Here is an 18813-nt window from a genome sequence, read left to right as displayed (position 1 = left end):
GATACATGATTGACAGAAAATATTGTTTGCTGATCTTCTTGAAACGACTTCACAGGAAATCTCCTGTCCAGACTGAGTGGATTTTAAGTAGTCACAATGAATTGAAAAGGGTACAGCATGATACTGTACCAGAAGTTTGCATTCAAAATAATCATTCAGAAAACGATGTTGATTGTCATAAACAGAGTGATGTAGTAATTGTGCACATTTACCAATGGTAGTAACTTCCACCACTCATCAGACTTTTGTCTGCTGTCCTCTCGATTATATCCATTCAATATAAAAGACTGCCATCTACTGGACGGAAGTCCCAATAATGTTTGAAACTATTTTGGCATGAATCCCAAACTTCCTTCCATCGCTTCCCCTGCAATTATACAGAGACAAGACAAAACAAACGAATCACAAATGCTGACTAATTATTAACTGACAATAACAATGTTCTGGAAGGGAAGTTAAAACAAAACTACATCAACAAACTTAAGATAAGTTGATCTGAACAGGAGGGTTGTTGACTTGTAAAGTTTTACTTTCTTTCTGCTTTCACCAATGTGGAAACAGCTGCATGAAAGTGTTTACATTCCACAGTGTGTGGGAATTTAAAGAGAATGATGAATATTCAACCTTTGAAAATAAAGATGAATTTACACAACTGCTCCAGGTGAATAACCTAACATACATCACACATAAGGTTGTAAGAGCTGCAAACTTATCTATAGAGTCAGACTCTAAAGTATAATCAAATAAAAAATTAACATCCAAATCACTGGTGGAATACATTGTTTTGAAATCTTATTTAGTAATTGAGTTTATAGATACTGAATGTTAGTGAATAAGAACAAATTACTGTAATATTTTGTAATCTTAGAGCCATGCTGCTGAGCCATGAAGTTAATGCCTCCAACATTAAAAAACGTCTCCAGTCTCCGCTCTTATCTCAAGCTGCAGACGTGTCTTACACCACGCCTCATGTGGGATGCACCCTTTCAGAAAGATAACTGATAAGACAGTGTTTGTTTGTGTCTCATCTCTAATGTAACTACCTTCTACTTCATCCTGGGACTGCAAATAATCTGGTACGTGAATGTTCCTTTAATATTTGACTGTAACAGAACATGGATCAACATCTTATCTGTTGAATTTTGTAAGTTATATATGATCACATCTTTTTTCTTTTGATAGTGAATAACAATGTCAAGAGGAGAAATCGTCGGGCTTTTTCTGACTGTACTGTTTGAGACGTCGTTGCATCAATGCGACAATCCGATGGACTGCCACAACCAGGAAGTCTTCAGTTCATCTACGACAGGAATTCCTCAAATGCTGAGAGCAGGTGTGAGAGAGGTTTTTTTTGTGGCTAGCCAGGTGGAAACAATACCTAAAGCAGCCTTTGCTAAAAACCCGCAGCTTGAAAAGGTGGAGTTCCTCAACACTCCAACATCAGCTATTGAGCCAGGAGCTTTTGAAGGTTTGGGGTCCCTCAAGCACCTTGAGATCTCCAGCACTCCATTAATGTTAATCCCACTGGGAGTCTTCAAAGACCTCAGCAACCTGGAGATGATCATACTGAAGTTTAACAGGCTACGTCGTTTGGAGAGAGGCTTGTTTGAAGGCCTTGAAAAAGTAAGGCAGATCGAGGTACATGGGAACGAGATCGAATCGATTGAAGATGGGACGTTTGAAGGTCTTGAGAACCTTGTGTCTCTCCATTTAGCTAAAAACAACATTTCCACTGTATCTACCAGTTTGTTCTCACACCTTAACAAACTGCAGGTACTACGTCTTTATGAGAATCAGCTAACCACCATTCCTGAGGACATTTTTCTGAGTTTACCAAACTTGACGGAAATCGCCTTGCACAGCAACAAAATAGCCGAATTATCACCAAATCTGTTTCCACATAAAGACAAACTAAAGAAGATCACTTTGGAGAACAACCTCCTCACCAGTTTACCTGAAGAATATTTTGTTGGCTTCCCTCAGCTTAAAACTCTGACCCTGCGGAAGAATAAACTGACAAGTCTCCCACCAGTTCTTTTTGGAAAAATGCCTAAACTGACTGATCTAAGCCTCAGTCACAATGATCTCAGCACCCTTCCTCCAGGAATATTTAGCCCCCTGAACAAAGTCAAGAAGCTTGACTTGTCTAATAATCATTTTGTCTCCTTGTCTCCCGAGTACTTTGAAGGCCCAGAGAAGCTCACAGAGCTGAACCTACAGAATAACAAGATAAATTCGCTGGATGCAGATGTGTTTGAAAAGCTTCAGTCACTGGTCACACTAAAGCACGTCCTGCAGACGCTCCCTGAGGATATTTTTGAGCCGTTAATAAAGCTAAAGAAGCTTTACCTCAGTGAAAACCCTTGGCAATGTGACTGTAATCTGATTTCTTTTCACCTCTGGATAAAAGCAAACTCTGACAAGCTTGTGCAGCCTGTTGTCTGTGAGTATCCAGAACATTTAAAGGGGCAGGAAATCCAATCCTTGACAGAAGATCAATTCATTTGCCCCACCCTTCCCCCCACAACTACCCGCCCCACCACCACCACGACAACAACTCCCACAACCACAACACCACCAACTACACCTCCGACCACAGAAGCAACAACAATAATACCAACCACACCCTTATCATCATCGCAGTAGTGTCCACGGTCATCATCAGCACTGTGATCATCAGCTGCGTGTGCTGGAGGAAGAACAAGAGAGGCAGAGGAAATATAGGCCGCAGAAGTAAGAACTCTGTGCTGTAGACCACCCAGCATCAATAACACAAGAACTTTTAAAGCCAAGGGAAACTGCTCTCTGATTACTGAGGTCTGCCGACAAAATCTGGAGCATAGCGTTGATTTTAGAGCCTCCAAGTCATAGAAAGAACCACAACAGCTCCTTCTTCTTCAGCTAGAACAAACAAGGAAATGGATTTTCTTTTGAATTAGTTAGCATACCGCTTTGTACCAGTACTGTGTGCTCTAAGAAGTGATCTGTCATTTTACACACTATCTTTAAAAACTATTTTTATGGGAAAGTGTGAACGTTTTGTGAATGTAAACTGAAATGCACTGAAACAGTGTACTTCTTTAAAAAAAATTGAGACTGAACTGAGTACTCTGTTCAATGGTCTTTCATTATTCCATTAATTATTGCAGTTTGAATTTTTGTGCTAACAATACATTTCAGCAACAGATGTAATCGTTGAATGACTATCCATGCTAAATCAAAGATGTAATTGTTAATCCATTGTAAGACAATTCAAAGCAACATGTTACTTTACAATGAATAAATGCACTGCTTTTAGAGGAATCAGTCTCACTTTGAAGTGATCATTTACTGAAGTAAGCTATTCATGGTATAACATGACAACTCACACACTTTCTCTCAAAGAATATGACAGAATACCTTATTCCAGGACATGGTGATAGACAAAACACGACTGAAATCCCTGTGAAAAGTAGTTTACCCACAAAGTAAAGGTTAAGTTATGAAGGTCAGCGGCATTGCACTTACATACTGAATCATATGTTACATGATTGACAGAAAAAAATTACAAATTGCGTTGCTGATCTTCTTGAAACGACTTCACAGGAAATCTCCTGTCCAGACTGAGTGGATTTTAAAGTAGTCACAATGAATTGAAAAGGGTACAGCATGATACTGTACCAGAAGTTTGCATTCAAAATAATCATTCAGAAAACGATGTTGATTGTCATAAACAGAGTGATGTAGTAATTGTGCACATTTACCAATGGTAGTAACTTCCACCACTCATCAGACTTTTGTCTGCTGTCCTCTCGATTATATCCATTCAATATAAAAGACTGCCATCTACTGGAAGGAAGTCCCAATAATGTTTGAAACTATTTTGGCATGAATCCCAAACTTCCTTCCATCGCTTCCCCTGCAATTATACAGAGACAAGACAAAACAAACGAATCACAAATGCTGACTAATTATTAACTGACAATAACAATGTTCTGGAAGGGAAGTTAAAACAAAACTACATCAACAAACTTAAGATAAGTTGATCTGAACAGGAGGGTTGTTGACTTGTAAAGTTTTACTTTCTTTCTGCTTTCACCAATGTGGAAACAGCTGCATGAAAGTGTTTACATTCCACAGTGTGTGGGAATTTAAAGAGAATGATGAATATTCAACCTTTGAAAATAAAGATGAATTTACACAACTGCTCCAGGTGAATAACCTAACATACATCACACATAAGGTTGTAAGAGCTGCAAACTTATCTATAGAGTCAGACTCTGAAGTATAATCAAATAAAAATTAACATCCAAATCACTGGTGGAATACATTGTTTTGAAATCTTATTTAGTAATTGAGTTTATAGATACTGAATGTTAGTGAATAAGAACAAATTACTGTAATATTTTGTAATCTTAGAGCCATGCTGCTGAGCCATGAAGTTAATGCCTCCAACATTAAAAACGTCTCCAGTCTCCGCTCTTATCTCAAGCTGCAGACGTGTCTTACACCACGCCTCATGTGGGATGCACCCTTTCAGAAAGATAACTGATAAGACAGTGTTTGTTTGTGTCTCATCTCTAATGTAACTACCTTCTGCTTCATCCTGGGACTGCAAATAATCTGGTACGTGAATGTTCCTTTAATATTTGACTGTAACAGAACATGGATCAACATCTTATCTGTTGAATTTTGTAAGTTATATATGATCACATCTTTTCTTTTTGATAGTGAATAACAATGTCAAGAGGAGAAATCGTTGAGCTTTTTCTGACTGTGCTGTTTGAGACGTCGTTGCATCAATGCGACAATCCGATGGACTGCCACAACCAGGAAGTCTTCAGTTCATCTACGACAGGAATTCCTCAAATGCTGAGAGCAGGTGTGAGAGAGTTTTTTGTGGCTAGCCAGGTGGAAACAATACCTAAAGCAGCCTTTGCTAAAAACCGCATCTTGAAAAGTTGGAGTTCCTCAACACTCCAACATCAGCTATTGAGCCAGGAGCTTTTGAAGGTTTGGGGTCCCTCAAGCACCTTGAGATCTCCAGCACTCCATTAATGTTAATCCCACTGGGAGTCTTCAAAGACCTCAGCAACCTGGAGATGATCATACTGAAGTTTAACAGGCTACATCGTTTGGAGAGAGGCTTGTTTGAAGGCCTTGAAAAAGTAAGGCAGATCGAGGTACATGGGAACGAGATCGAATCGATTGAAGATGGGACGTTTGAAGGTCTTGAGAACCTTGTGTGTCTCCATTTAGCTAAAAACAACATTTCCACTGTATCTACCAGTTTGTTCTCACACCTTAACAAACTGCAGGTACTACGTCTTTATGAGAATCAGCTAACCACCATTCCTGAGGACATTTTTCTGAGTTTACCAAACTTGTCGGAAATCGCCTTGCACAGCAACAAAATAGCGAATTATCACCAAATCTGTTTCCACATAAAGACAAACTAAAGAAGATCACTTTGGAGAACAACCTCCTCACCAGTTTACCTGAAGAATATTTTGTTGGCTTCCTCAGCTTAAAACTCTGACCCTGGAAGAATAAACTGACAAGTCTCCCACCAGTTCTTTTTGGAAAATGCCTAAACTGACTGATCTAAGCCTCAGTCACAATGATCTCAGCACCCTTCCTCCAGGAATATTTAGCCCCCTGAACAAAGTCAAGAAGCTTGACTTGTCTAATAATCATTTTGTCTCCTTGTCTCCCGAGTACTTTGAAGGCCCAGAGAAGCTCACAGAGCTGAACCTACAGAATAACAAATAAATTCGCTGGATGCAGATGTGTTTGAAAGCTTCAGTCACTGGTCACACTAAAGCTCGATCATACCGACCTGCAGACGCTTCCTGAGGATATTTTTGAGCCGTTAATAAAGCTAAAGAAGCTTTACCTCAGTGAAAACCCTTGGCACTGTGACTGTAATCTGATTTCTTTCTCACTCTGGATAAAGCAAACTCTGACAAGCTTGTGCAGCCTGTTGTCTGTGAGTATCCAGAACATTTAAAGGGGCAGGAAATCCAATCCTTGACAGAAGATCAATTCATTTGCCCCACCCTTCCCCCACAACTACCCGCCCCACCACCACCACGACAACAACTCCCACAACCACAACACCACCAACTACACCTCCGACCACAGAAGCAACAACAATAATACCAACCACACCCTTATCATCATCGCAGTAGTGTCCACGGTCATCATCAGCACTGTGATCATCAGCTGCGTGTGCTGGAGGAAGAACAAGAGAGGCAGAGGAAATATAGGCCGCAGAAGTAAGAACTCTGTGCTGTAGACCACCCAGCATCAATAACACAAGAACTTTTAAAGCCAAGGAAACTGCTCTCTGATTACTGAGGTCTGCCGACAAAATCTGGAGCATAGCGTTGATTTTAGAGCCTCCAAGTCATAGAAAGAATCACAACAGCTCCTTCTTCTTCAGCTAGAACAAACAAGGAAATGGATTTTCTTTTGAATTAGTTAGCATACCGCTTTGTACCAGTACTGTGTGCTCTAAGAAGTGATCTGTCATTTTACACACTATCTTTAAAAACTATTTTTATGGGAAAGTGTGAACGTTTTGTGAATGTAAACTGAAATGCACTGAAACAGTGTACTTCTTTAAAAAAAATTGAGACTGAACTGAGTACTCTGTTCAATGGTCTTTCATTATTCCATTAATTATTGCAGTTTGAATTTTTGTGCTAACAATACATTTCAGCAACAGATGTAATCGTTGAATGACTATCCATGCTAAATCAAAGATGTAATTGTTAATCCATTGTAAGACAATTCAAAGCAACATGTTACTTTACAATGAATAAATGCACTGCTTTTAGAGGAATCAGTCTCACTTTGAAGTGATCATTTACTGAAGTAAGCTATTCACGGTATAACATGACAACTCACACACTTTCTCTCAAAGAATATGACAGAATACCTTATTCCAGGACATGGTGATAGACAAAACACGACTGAAATCCCTGTGAAAAGTAGTTTACCCACAAAGTAAAGGTTAAGTTATGAAGGTCAGCGGCATTGCACTTACATACTGAATCATATATTACATGATTGACAGAAAAAAATTACAAATTGCGTTGCTGATCTTCTTGAAACGACTTCACAGGAAATCTCCTGTCCAGACTGAGTGGATTTTAAAGTAGTCACAATGAATTGAAAAGGGTACAGCATGATACTGTACCAGAAGTTTGCATTCAAAATAATCATTCAGAAAACGATGTTGATTGTCATAAACAGAGTGATGTAGTAATTGTGCACATTTACCAATGGTAGTAATTTCCACCACTCATCAGACTTTTGTCTGCTGTCCTCTCGATTATATCCATTCAATATAAAAGACTGCCATCTACTGGACGGAAGTCCCAATAATGTTTGAAACTATTTTGGCATGAATCCCAAACTTCCTTCCATCGCTTCCCCTGCAATTATACAGAGACAAGACAAAACAAACGAATCACAAATGCTGACTAATTATTAACTGACAATAACAATGTTCTGGAAGGGAAGTTAAAACAAAACTACATCAACAAACTTAAGATAAGTTGATCTGAACAGGAGGGTTGTTGACTTGTAAAGTTTTACTTTCTTTCTGCTTTCACCAATGTGGAAACAGCTGCATGAAAGTGTTTACATTCCACAGTGTGTGGGAATTTAAAGAGAATGATGAATATTCAACCTTTGAAAATAAAGATGAATTTACACAACTGCTCCAGGTGAATAACCTAACATACATCACACATAAGGTTGTAAGAGCTGCAAACTTATCTATAGAGTCAGACTCTGAAGTATAATCAAATAAAAAATTAACATCCAAATCACTGGTGGAATACATTGTTTTGAAATCTTATTTAGTAATTGAGTTTATAGATACTGAATGTTAGTGAATAAGAACAAATTACTGTAATATTTTGTAATCTTAGAGCCATGCTGCTGAGCCATGAAGTTAATGCCTCCAACATTAAAAAACGTCTCCAGTCTCCGCTCTTATCTCAAGCTGCAGACGTGTCTTACACCACGCCTCATGTGGGATGCACCCTTTCAGAAAGATAACTGATAAGACAGTGTTTGTTTGTGTCTCATCTCTAATGTAACTACCTTCTGCTTCATCCTGGGACTGCAAATAATCTGGTACGTGAATGTTCCTTTAATATTTGACTGTAACAGAACATGGATCAACATCTTATCTGTTGAATTTTGTAAGTTATATATGATCACATCTTTTTTCTTTTGATAGTGAATAACAATGTCAAGAGGAGAAATCGTCGGGCTTTTTCTGACTGTACTGTTTGAGACGTCGTTGCATCAATGCGACAATCCGATGGACTGCCCCAACCAGGAAGTCTTCAGTTCATCTACGACAGGAATTCCTCAAATGCTGAGAGCAGGTGTGACAGACGTTTTTTTTGTGGCTAGCCAGGTGGAAACAATACCTAAAGCAGCCTTTGCAAAAAACCCGCATCTTGAAAAGTTGGAGTTCCTCACCACTCCAACATCAACTATTGAGCCAGGAGCTTTTGAAGGTTTGGGGTCCCTCAAGCACCTTGAGATCTCCAGCACTCCATTAATGTTAATCCCACTGGGAGTCTTCAAAGACCTCAGCAACCTGGAGATGATCATACTGAAGTTTAACAGGCTACATCGTTTGGAGAGAGGCTTGTTTGAAGGCCTTGAAAAAGTAAGGCAGATCGAGGTACATGGGAACGAGATCGAATCGATTGAAGATGGGACGTTTGAAGGTCTTGAGAACCTTGTGTGTCTCCATTTAGCTAAAAACAACATTTCCACTGTATCTACCAGTTTGTTCTCACACCTTAACAAACTGCAGGTACTACGTCTTTATGAGAATCAGCTAACCACCATTCCTGAGGACATTTTTCTGAGTTTACCAAACTTGACGGAAATCGCCTTGCACAGCAACAAAATAGCAGAATTATCACCAAATCTGTTTCCACATAAAGACAAACTAAAGAAGATCACTTTGGACAACAACCTCCTCACCAGTTTACCTGAAGAATATTTTGTTGGCTTCCCTCAGCTTAAAACTCTGACCCTGCGGAAGAATAAACTGACAAGTCTCCCACCAGTTCTTTTTGGAAAAATGCCTAAACTGACTGATCTAAGCCTCAGTCACAATGATCTCAGCACCCTTCCTCCAGGAATATTTAGCCCCCTGAACAAAGTCAAGAAGCTTGACTTGTCTAATAATCATTTTGTCTCCTTGTCTCCCGAGTACTTTGAAGGCCCAGAGAAGCTCACAGAGCTGAACCTACAGAATAACAAGATAAATTCGCTGGATGCAGATGTGTTTGAAAAGCTTCAGTCACTGGTCACACTAAAGCTCGATCATAACGACCTGCAGACGCTCCCTGAGGATATTTTTGAGCCGTTAATAAAGCTAAAGAAGCTTTACCTCAGTGAAAACCCTTGGCAATGTGACTGTAATCTGATTTCTTTTCACCTCTGGATAAAAGCAAACTCTGACAAGCTTGTGCAGCCTGTTGTCTGTGAGTATCCAGAACATTTAAAGGGGCAGGAAATCCAATCCTTGACAGAAGATCAATTCATTTGCCCCACCCTTCCCCCCACAACTACCCGCCCCACCACCACCACGACAACAACTCCCACAACCACAACACCACCAACTACACCTCCGACCACAGAAGCAACAACAATAATACCAACCACAACTTTAGCTACAACCACCTCAACCACAACAACAGCCACACCTACGACTACTACAACAACAACCACACCCACAACTACTCCAACAACCACACCCACAACAACAACCACAACCACTACTCCATCAACCACACCTACAACCACACTTACAACAACCAAACCCACAACCACTACAACAACTACAACTCCAACAGCCACACCTACAACGACCAAACCCACAACCACTACAACAACCACAACTCCAACAACCACAACTCCAACAACCACAACCACAACCACTCCTACAACCACTACAACAACCACACCTACAACCACAGCAACTACATCAACCACACCTACAACCACACTTACAACAACCAAACCCACAACCACTACAACAACTACAACTCCAACAACCACAACTACAACGACCAAACCCACAACCACTACAACAACCACAACTCCAACAACCACAACCACTACAACAACCACAACTACAACGACCAAATCCACAACCACTACAACAACCACAACTCCAACAACCACAACCACTAGAACAACCACACCTACAACCACAACCACTCCTACAACCACAGCCACTACAACAACCACACCTACTACAACAACCACAACTACCACACCAACAACCACTACATCTTCAACCACAACAACTGCACCCACCACCATTACCACAAGTACCACAGCTATCCCCACAACTACCATCCTCCAGACTACCCAACCAACGACCACCCTAACAACAACAATGCCTCCTCCACCAACCAGTCCATTGATCTTCACACATCCAGTGGAACCTTTGTCTCCGGTCTCTTTAATCTCATATCAGCACAGAAGCAAAGCTCAGCAGTGCAAGTCCCAGCTGATGATCTACACTGCACTGCTGGTGGTGGAGATCACCTGCACACTGGTGCTGGCTAAGTTCACCCTGTCTCTTTACTGCCTGCTGCAATTCAGAGAGAAGATGCATCACAGGGTCAAACTCACACGCTTCTCCTACAGGAAAGAGGTCATCCTGAGGCCTCTACGAGAGGCAGAGACTCGAGGACTTTAAACAACAACAATACTTAACAGAGAGTTCAGTGCTCTAGTTACTAAGATGGTAAATGGCGAGCAGTCAAAACACCTGCAAAAGAACTTTTAAACCTGCAATTATAGATTTTTTTGGTGGTCACCTTCAAAAGGTGGAATATCTGCAATATGCTGTGAGCTGCTAAAACGTCTATAGAGCGGGAGGGCAACTGCAGAGATGGGGGATAATTCTCCTGGCTTTGTCAATATGAGTCATAACTTTCACACATAATTAGTCCTGTGGTCCATTGTCAATATGACAATGGCCTAGGGCAGCTCTAAATAATAAGTTGCCCGCATCCGTTTCAAAACACTAGTACTTGCGTACCTTGCTGCGAACGGATCGGGTCCAGTCTACATCCAGGACATGGTCAAACCTTGAAGCCCAGCCCGTCCACTCCGCTCTGCATCTGCCAATCGGCTTGTTGCTCCCTCACTGCGAGGGACAGCTAAGGGGTTGGGTTGGGGTTAGGGTTAGGGTTAGGGGTTAGACTTCGTAGAGACTTGGGAGTAGGCTCTACCCCCACTTATGCGGACACGCCCGATCGATTGGTACCATCTACCCCTTTCAACGCAAACTAAAAACACATCTCTTCCGACTATACCTAGAATAAAAAATAAAAACAAGTAGCGCTTTAGTAACACTTAGATGGCACTTACATATATCACTTTGGAGTTTGGCTTTCTTGAAGAAAATTGTACTTTCTTGATTCTTGTTGTTCTGCGTTTGTACCCTCATGGTTGAATATACTTATTGTAAATCGCTTTGGACAAAAGCATCAGCTAAATGAAATGTAATGTTATGTAAAAGTTGATTAAATGTTTAGAAAATGTACGATACACATTCCTAATAAAAAAGACATTACCAATCACGGTGCAGAGACTTTTTTTTGCTGTAAAACCTTTTGAAAGTATAATAACATCAACATAATGATTTAAACCTTTGACAATTACCAAGCTTCTAGCTGGGATCTGTTTGTCAGTTCAAAATTCAGTCTCACTTGTACACCAGGGGGAGCCACAGTTTCTGCAACACTTCTTATTCTGTCTCATTCATAGAAAACAAGTCCACTCAGTAGGTTTATTAAACACACAGTGAAATGGGTGTGCAACCAGGAGGATGTTGTAGAAGTCTGAATAAAAATCCTGGCATGTTTCATCAACACAAGTTATATACCAGTTCAATTAACTGAAGAAGTTGCAGAGTGAAAAACATTGAGCAGGAGTCTGGTGTTTGGCACGTCTGTCTGTCTGATAGCTAAAGGTTAAATACATTAATTAGGCCTTTTACAAGATAGTAACACAGGAACAGAGCGGGTGCCTGGATTCATTAACCCAGGGCACATGTGTGGGAGTTTGTATATACACATGTGTGTGCGAGAGTGTGTGTGTGAGAGTGAGAGAGTGAGAGAGTGAGAGACCGAGTGAGAGAGAGATGAGACAAAGAGAGAGAGAGAGAGAGAGAGAGAGAGAGAGAGAGAGAGAGAGAGAGAGATGGAACCTGTATCTTCTTAGAGTCTGAGTAATTGAGTTGTGTTTTTTTCTGATAGTATAACAGAATGATGAATATGACATTAGACTATAAGAAATTGTGAGGTTTTGTGCTGACTGTAATTTGAGGGTGTTTATATATACAACAAATATACCATATGCCCTAAAGGCAACAGGGGCTTTGGAACCCTACAACATCCAAGCCCTCAACAGACCTCAGAGTTACTGAACAGCATCCAAACTATGTATACATACACAACCGCCTCAAAATAACTTATATGATACTTATATTTGAACCTGCTTTTATATTAATAATTAACAGACAACCATACTTACTATAATATACAATGACACAGTTTTGAAATGACATGTTTCATCACTCAAAGCTGGCCGTTTAAAGCTAATTCAGACAAATATCAAGACACTACAATGCTACTGAGCCATTAATAAACTGTCATACTTCTGTTTCCTCGCTGCCTTTTGCTAATTTATCTCTTCATTGTGAAGCAACTTTTTATCTCTTGCTGTGATGTAGCAAAGATATGAATATCTTCCACCAGAGGGCACTTCTGTATCGGACATAACAGCAAACACAAAGACTACAGGGGGGAAAAAAAGATGTATTTAATTCTTGTGCTCCCTAAATTGTTCCCTGAGGTGCTTCTCCCCTTCAGCAAAACTGTTGTGTTGAATTACAGATGAGGTTCCCCAGTAACATCAAGTGACACTAATGAGAGAATAGTTTCCAGTAAAATAAAATGTAAAAGTTAAGCAGATAGGATCCAAACTGAGATTACTCCAGACATGGCAACTTACATAACGCCTGAAGGATGACTCTTCTGTAAGGGAAAAAAGTTAAGAAGTTTTGCCAGACAGTGAGAATAGTGAATGAAGACACTGAACGAGGGTAACATAACTTTGCTCTATCCGATTTAGCTCAGGGGCTGTATGGTGAAATACACACATAAGCATGCAGAGAGAGAGAGAGAGAGAGAGAGAGAGAGAGAGAGAGAGAGAGAGAGAGAGAGAGAGAGCTGACTAAGTTACATCAGTAGCTGGTGCTGTGATGCTGTAAAAGGGAAATGACAAGTGAGGGGCTAAACCAAAATTAAAAATGCATCCGTCAGTTTCTTCAGTACAAAATCAAACACACAACCAAACATCTGACGTCTGCAGCTGAAGACCAACACACACAACTCGACTGCAAGACGATGAGAAGCCCTAAGAGTTGTGTTGCTAAATATTTAATTCCTCTCTGAATTGCAGCTAAGTGTAATGCACAGTTACTTTTGTCAAGTCCTCTCCTATGATGCAGCATCACAAAGCTATTCTCGTCTCTACATGGAGTAAGAAGTCAGATGTCTTTATTATTCATCCACGTTTGAGTGACTGGACTATTTTAGTCCACGCTATACTTGCTTCCCTGCGTTTCCGTGATTACAGACACTTTCTTAGAACTTTGTGATACTTCTGAAGGGGAAACAGTCAAATCAACATCTCCTCTACAACACTACTAAGAATATATCATATATATCATATCTACCATGTGACTTTTAGTGCAGGCTTCTGAAACTCCAAAATTCACGATGAAAAAAGAATCTCAGAGTGATCTCAGCGTCTTAAATGAAAGCTAAGGCCTTTTAATGTGGAGAGCAACATATTCAAATGGGATGTTTAATGTAGCTTTGGAGAAATAATTTATATTCGGTCAAAAATATACACACAGACATGATATGTTGCTTTGGTTTTAGTCTCATGTCTCTAATGTGTCAGGCTCAGAAGATATTTTGAGATTCAGTTCTCAGCACAATCCATTTGGCCATGTTGTTAATTTAAGAAGAGCTATATTTTATTTTATCACTATCATGGCCAGATGTGCATTAAACTGCTCATTGCTCCTTACTGCATATTAAAGTGTTACCTGACAAAAAGTAAGGGACTGCAAAGCACTACTTTCCCAACTAGTGTAGGAGTTAGAAGCACCATGTGTTCCAAATATATATTTGTAGGTGGTCAGAAGGTGATTATGCAGTAAATGAGAAAGTCAGGTATTTGTGCAATATATACATTATTATTATGTTTTTCTCTCCCTACTCTCTCTTTATACTACATTTTTTGTATTCCTGGATATTTTCACCTCTTTGGGTCCCAAAATAAAATCATCTAAGGAGGAAACCAACTCTCTGCTCACTCATGTCCAATAAAACCTTAGTTGAGCAGATATTTCTCCATTTTACAGGATCACAATCCAAATGATTTGCAATCTGCCGCTGTAAAGAATCTTGCCATGGGATATCTGGAATAAGTCTTCAGAAGTTTAAGTGAGTCATGGCAGCGTGTAAGGACCCTCACACCCTCATGAAGATTTGGCAAAAATTCAACAAACATTTTCTCTCCTGCGTCCTCTTCAGGTGAATTTCTGCTATTTCCACTCGTTCTAATCAGTCACTTTTACTTTGCCACCTTGTCAAACTCCCGATAAAACATTAACGTTTCTGATGTCACCAAATCTGAACATCCTGATTGCATTTCTAGAGCCAATCAGTCCCTGGATGATGTTCTTTAAAAATCTTTTCTACAACTTCGTTCTTTTAGACCTACTTTTGTGTAACCCACCACCTATTAATCACCACCATGACCTCCAGAGTTTCCATCAACCATCTAACAACATCCATTCATGTCCCGAAGCAACATCTTTAAAAGTGAACTGCCTCATAGCCTTCGATTTTGAAAAGGTTTTTTAAAAGCGTAAATAGACAACATTTTGGCATCATAGGTGCTTATATTGGTCCCCAATAAGCCTTGCTTTTAACCGTTTTTTCTCTTTGCCGCAGAAAAATGACAACTCGATTTACTGGAACTCCTTCACCTATTGCTTCACCAAAACAGGGTATGGAGGGGATAGCGCTCCCCCAACATCTATCCTCAGTGGTGGAAATGAAAGATGGTGGAACAGCCAAATTTACAAAAACAACTCAACCTCGCAAGAGAAAAAGAGATAAAACAAGAGTGAACCTGGGACAGGCACCCTGTGGAGCGAGCGCCGGGACTTGAGAGGCTTCAAAAAGAACATCCAGTTTGCCTTATTTCTACGAGATCAGTAAGTAACACAACCAGCCTACTTATTAATACTACTGCATGTTTAACTTTGGGTTATTGGCTCAAATTGGGATTTTCACGTTGTTCTCTACTTTGGACAGAAGCTGACTCACACTTTTTCTCCTGATGCTTCATTCTAAAGTTACCCCCCATCATATACCATATCCCCTGCTGTTTTTACCTGATTGTGCAAAGCCAATGCATAACCCAAAGTATGTTATTACTATGCAATGCACAGTTGCATCATATGAATAGCTTTTGCTGATTCACACTTTGAGTATAACAGTGAAAACTTCAACGTACCTCTTCAGCGTACATGCCTCTTTCTCCTCTTCTCCGTTATCTCCAAAGTGGTGTTGACAACTTCCTCAGGAGACGGTGTCTTGTTATCGCAGCGTCTTTCCGTTAGTGACCAAACAATAGGAACACCTGGAACCACTAGGGGCACAAAGCTCCTCTGTTGCCTCTTTAAAGAAAGTTAATTTCATGTTGTGTTTGACGACTAATGTAATGAAATGTTCAAAATATAAGTTTAAACTTAAGTGTTCATTATTATTGCATTTCTTTCCTCACACCTCATTTTGCTGAGTTGAGATCCTGAGACTCAGAGGCCAAAACAGGTGCTGACACCAAAAGGTTAGTTGCATCTAACAAGGTAGCTGGTGACGTTGCTATGTGGCAATGTGAATGTAATGACTGGCTGGAGCTGTTAGCTGGCTACAGAGCTTCACGCCCTGTTCTGATGGTTATCTGAGTTTAAATGTAAAGTGATTGAGCCTCTTCGAACTAGTGTTCATTTGACAATAAACAGCTGACCCTCTTATCTGCAGATGTATGTAACGTGGTGGACGACTGCAGATCAGATAGCTGCTCATAAACACCTTGAGAGGTCACATGTTTCGTGCGGGAGTCTCCTACATCCAGATGATTCAAGATAAATCTGGAAGAATCTAAAACACAAATCGTTAAAATAGACGAACTGATGGTAAGTTGAAATTCAAACTTATCTTTCCTCAGTGATCCTTTCCATTTCCACACAGGTCTAACAGGAGGAGGCCTGATTCCCCTGCTATGAGGGGGAGGATGAGCCTGAAAGTCTCGCTAATGAGCCTGAAATGGATCTGAGGAGGTAATTGCGTGTGAAAAGGGCAATGTGCTGAAGAAGGTAAGAGGCCATAAAATGAGGAGGAGCCCATTATAGCCAAACTAAGACTTTTCAGCTGGAAAATAGTTTGCGTTATAGCAGACAGCTCTTCAGCTGGGATAGTGACGCTGATTACCTGGGGTTAATGACCAGGGGAGGCCTATTATAAAGAATATGTGGAACATATGACATAGATGTGGATGAAAGATTTTTAGGCACCCTAACGGCCATTATTTACACTAAGTTCTGGCTTCATGAATTTAGAATAAAAGTTGAGAGAAAGCTCTGAGGGGAGAGTCAGGTTGTTTTATGGAGTCTTATAGAAATCGCACGTGACTGTTGATGATGTGCGTTCCGTCCTTCAATCGTCTGGTCGTCAGTTTGTTCTTAAATCAAAAATTCAGAAATAATACAAAACATTACAGGCTTCTTTTGTTATAATCTGCAGCCATGTGCTTGATTTGTTTTCTAGTCAGTTTCTTCATGTTTTTCAGTTGCATTATGCTAATAAACTTGTGCCTCAGGCCTCCAATGACTGTTGCTCCTTCATGTCTGACACAGACTGACAGACGGTCGGTGCAGCCGTCTCCTCTTGGCTCGGTGGACTCGGTCCTGCAGCTGCCCTCCAGCCTCCTCAAACCTGCTTATGGGGCATCTGCCACCTGCTGTTTTGAACACATACAAATGTCACCATGTCCGGAAAAACAATCTATTATGTTTATTTTGTTGTCCTCAGATTAATCTGCTCTATTAATGATATAGATTGAGAAGAAAATATACAGTTGGAGTTCAGGAGAAATATTTGAGCCACAAATTATAAACGTCCTCTAAACATCTCACTTAACCATCAGGTACAAGCCCCCTGGGATGTGTTGTGTTGCTGAGCACAGTGGGAACAAACAGAGCCTGGAACAAACTGTCCAGTCGTGAGCGCCATCAGATATTTTAGATTACTACCTTCCTTATATTGGACTCAGGAGATGGTAGCATTAAAATTTATCTTGCACGACTAACATTTGCATAAAAACACGTCTCCTCCATAAATAACTAACTAACTATGAATCATCAGAATGTTTTAAGTTTTGTTTTACAGAGGCACAGCAAAAACAAAAACTATCTTATTTATATTGATTAGTGCAAAAACCAAGATATTCTTTCCATTTTCATCCCATGCAAAACAAATAATAAAGTGTGGATACAAGGTCCATATTTTACACAACACACTGTATTTACACTGTATTTTGTTACTACCCAAACTTCAACCCACATGTTCACTGTTGGTTTCTCCAAAATCGAATCCTAATCCTGTATTTCATACAAATTTTAGCACAGAATCTGCCATTAAAATCAGTGAGGAACAGCACATTGTTTCCATCATTACCTCGGAGGCAATGGTTGTCATTTACAGAAGCATCAGCACATATGCACAAGCAGTCTCATGCAGGCAGACCTCACATTGCTGAGGGGCAGCCCTGGCCTCTGGCGGCGGAAAGCCACCTTGGCTCTGGTCTCTCACACATGTGACCCTCACCCACCCCAGCCAGCCTCCCACCCGAGGAGTCTCCAGCAGTGCCAGCTGAATCCAATCTCAGCCTGCCAGCTGCACCCCCCGAGGCAGGCCGCGGCGACATGGAGCCGAGGTCACCATGACACCTTCTCACTCGCTGCTAAAAATGGAATCTGTCAGGTGCCGAAACATGTCCTGCTGCATGGTGCCACAGTAGGCCCAGAGAAAACGATCTGATTGTTATCTGAAATATTTTGATGAAGACAATTTCTGCAAATGTCACGATTCCACACGAAATTAATTGATTGTTAAATTGCCTCCACAGATGTAGCTAAAGGGGCAGTGACCTTTCTTAATAATAAGTGCATGAAAGCTTTTACATCTACAGACATGAACACAAGGTTTTCACAGGACACATCATGCATGCATTCGTTTCTTCAGAAGAAAATGTAAAAAGATTATACCTACAGAAAAGTTTAAAGAGAAGACACATGCACAAAAACTAAAACTGTGACAACTGCAAATAAACCATGTAAAACCTTAACATTTCTGTCTACGGTGCAGTTGTGCAACTTTTCATCAAGATCCACACTGAGAAGCTCAACTTAGCTTAAAAAGAAACACATGTTCAGCTATTTTCAAATATTTTAAGATGAAGACATGCTTGTTGCGAAACTTCATTATTGACAGGTGAGACTCACTCATGATTGGTCGACCATGTGTGTTGGTGGGACGTCACTGCTCCATCCACCGATTGTTCATAACCAGGATATTTTGTCTTCATTTCTGCTTGATAAACCTTTTTTTTTATTACCTGAGGAAG

The 18813-nt window shown here is 40.4% G+C and overlaps 1 protein-coding gene and 1 pseudogene across 1 annotated transcript; both read left to right on the top strand.

The window, feature by feature from the left end:
* The first annotated feature begins 977 nt into the window (after window positions 1-977).
* LOC118121116 (carboxypeptidase N subunit 2) lies at window positions 978-10732 on the top strand. The gene is made up of 4 exons (XM_035176779.2): window positions 978-1076; window positions 1183-2274; window positions 9329-9877; window positions 10508-10732. The coding sequence occupies exons 2-4, from the start codon at window positions 1192-1194 to the stop codon at window positions 10730-10732; spliced, it is 1857 nt and encodes a 618-aa protein (XP_035032670.2). The 5' UTR covers window positions 978-1076; window positions 1183-1191.
* LOC118121117 lies at window positions 4479-6826 on the top strand (annotated as a pseudogene).
* Window positions 10733-18813: the final 8081 nt, after the last annotated feature.

This window comes from Hippoglossus stenolepis, chromosome 14 (genome assembly GCF_022539355.2).
Source record: "Hippoglossus stenolepis isolate QCI-W04-F060 chromosome 14, HSTE1.2, whole genome shotgun sequence".
NCBI lineage: Eukaryota > Metazoa > Chordata > Actinopteri > Pleuronectiformes > Pleuronectidae > Hippoglossus > Hippoglossus stenolepis.
This window is presented reverse-complemented; position numbering and strand designations above follow the sequence as displayed.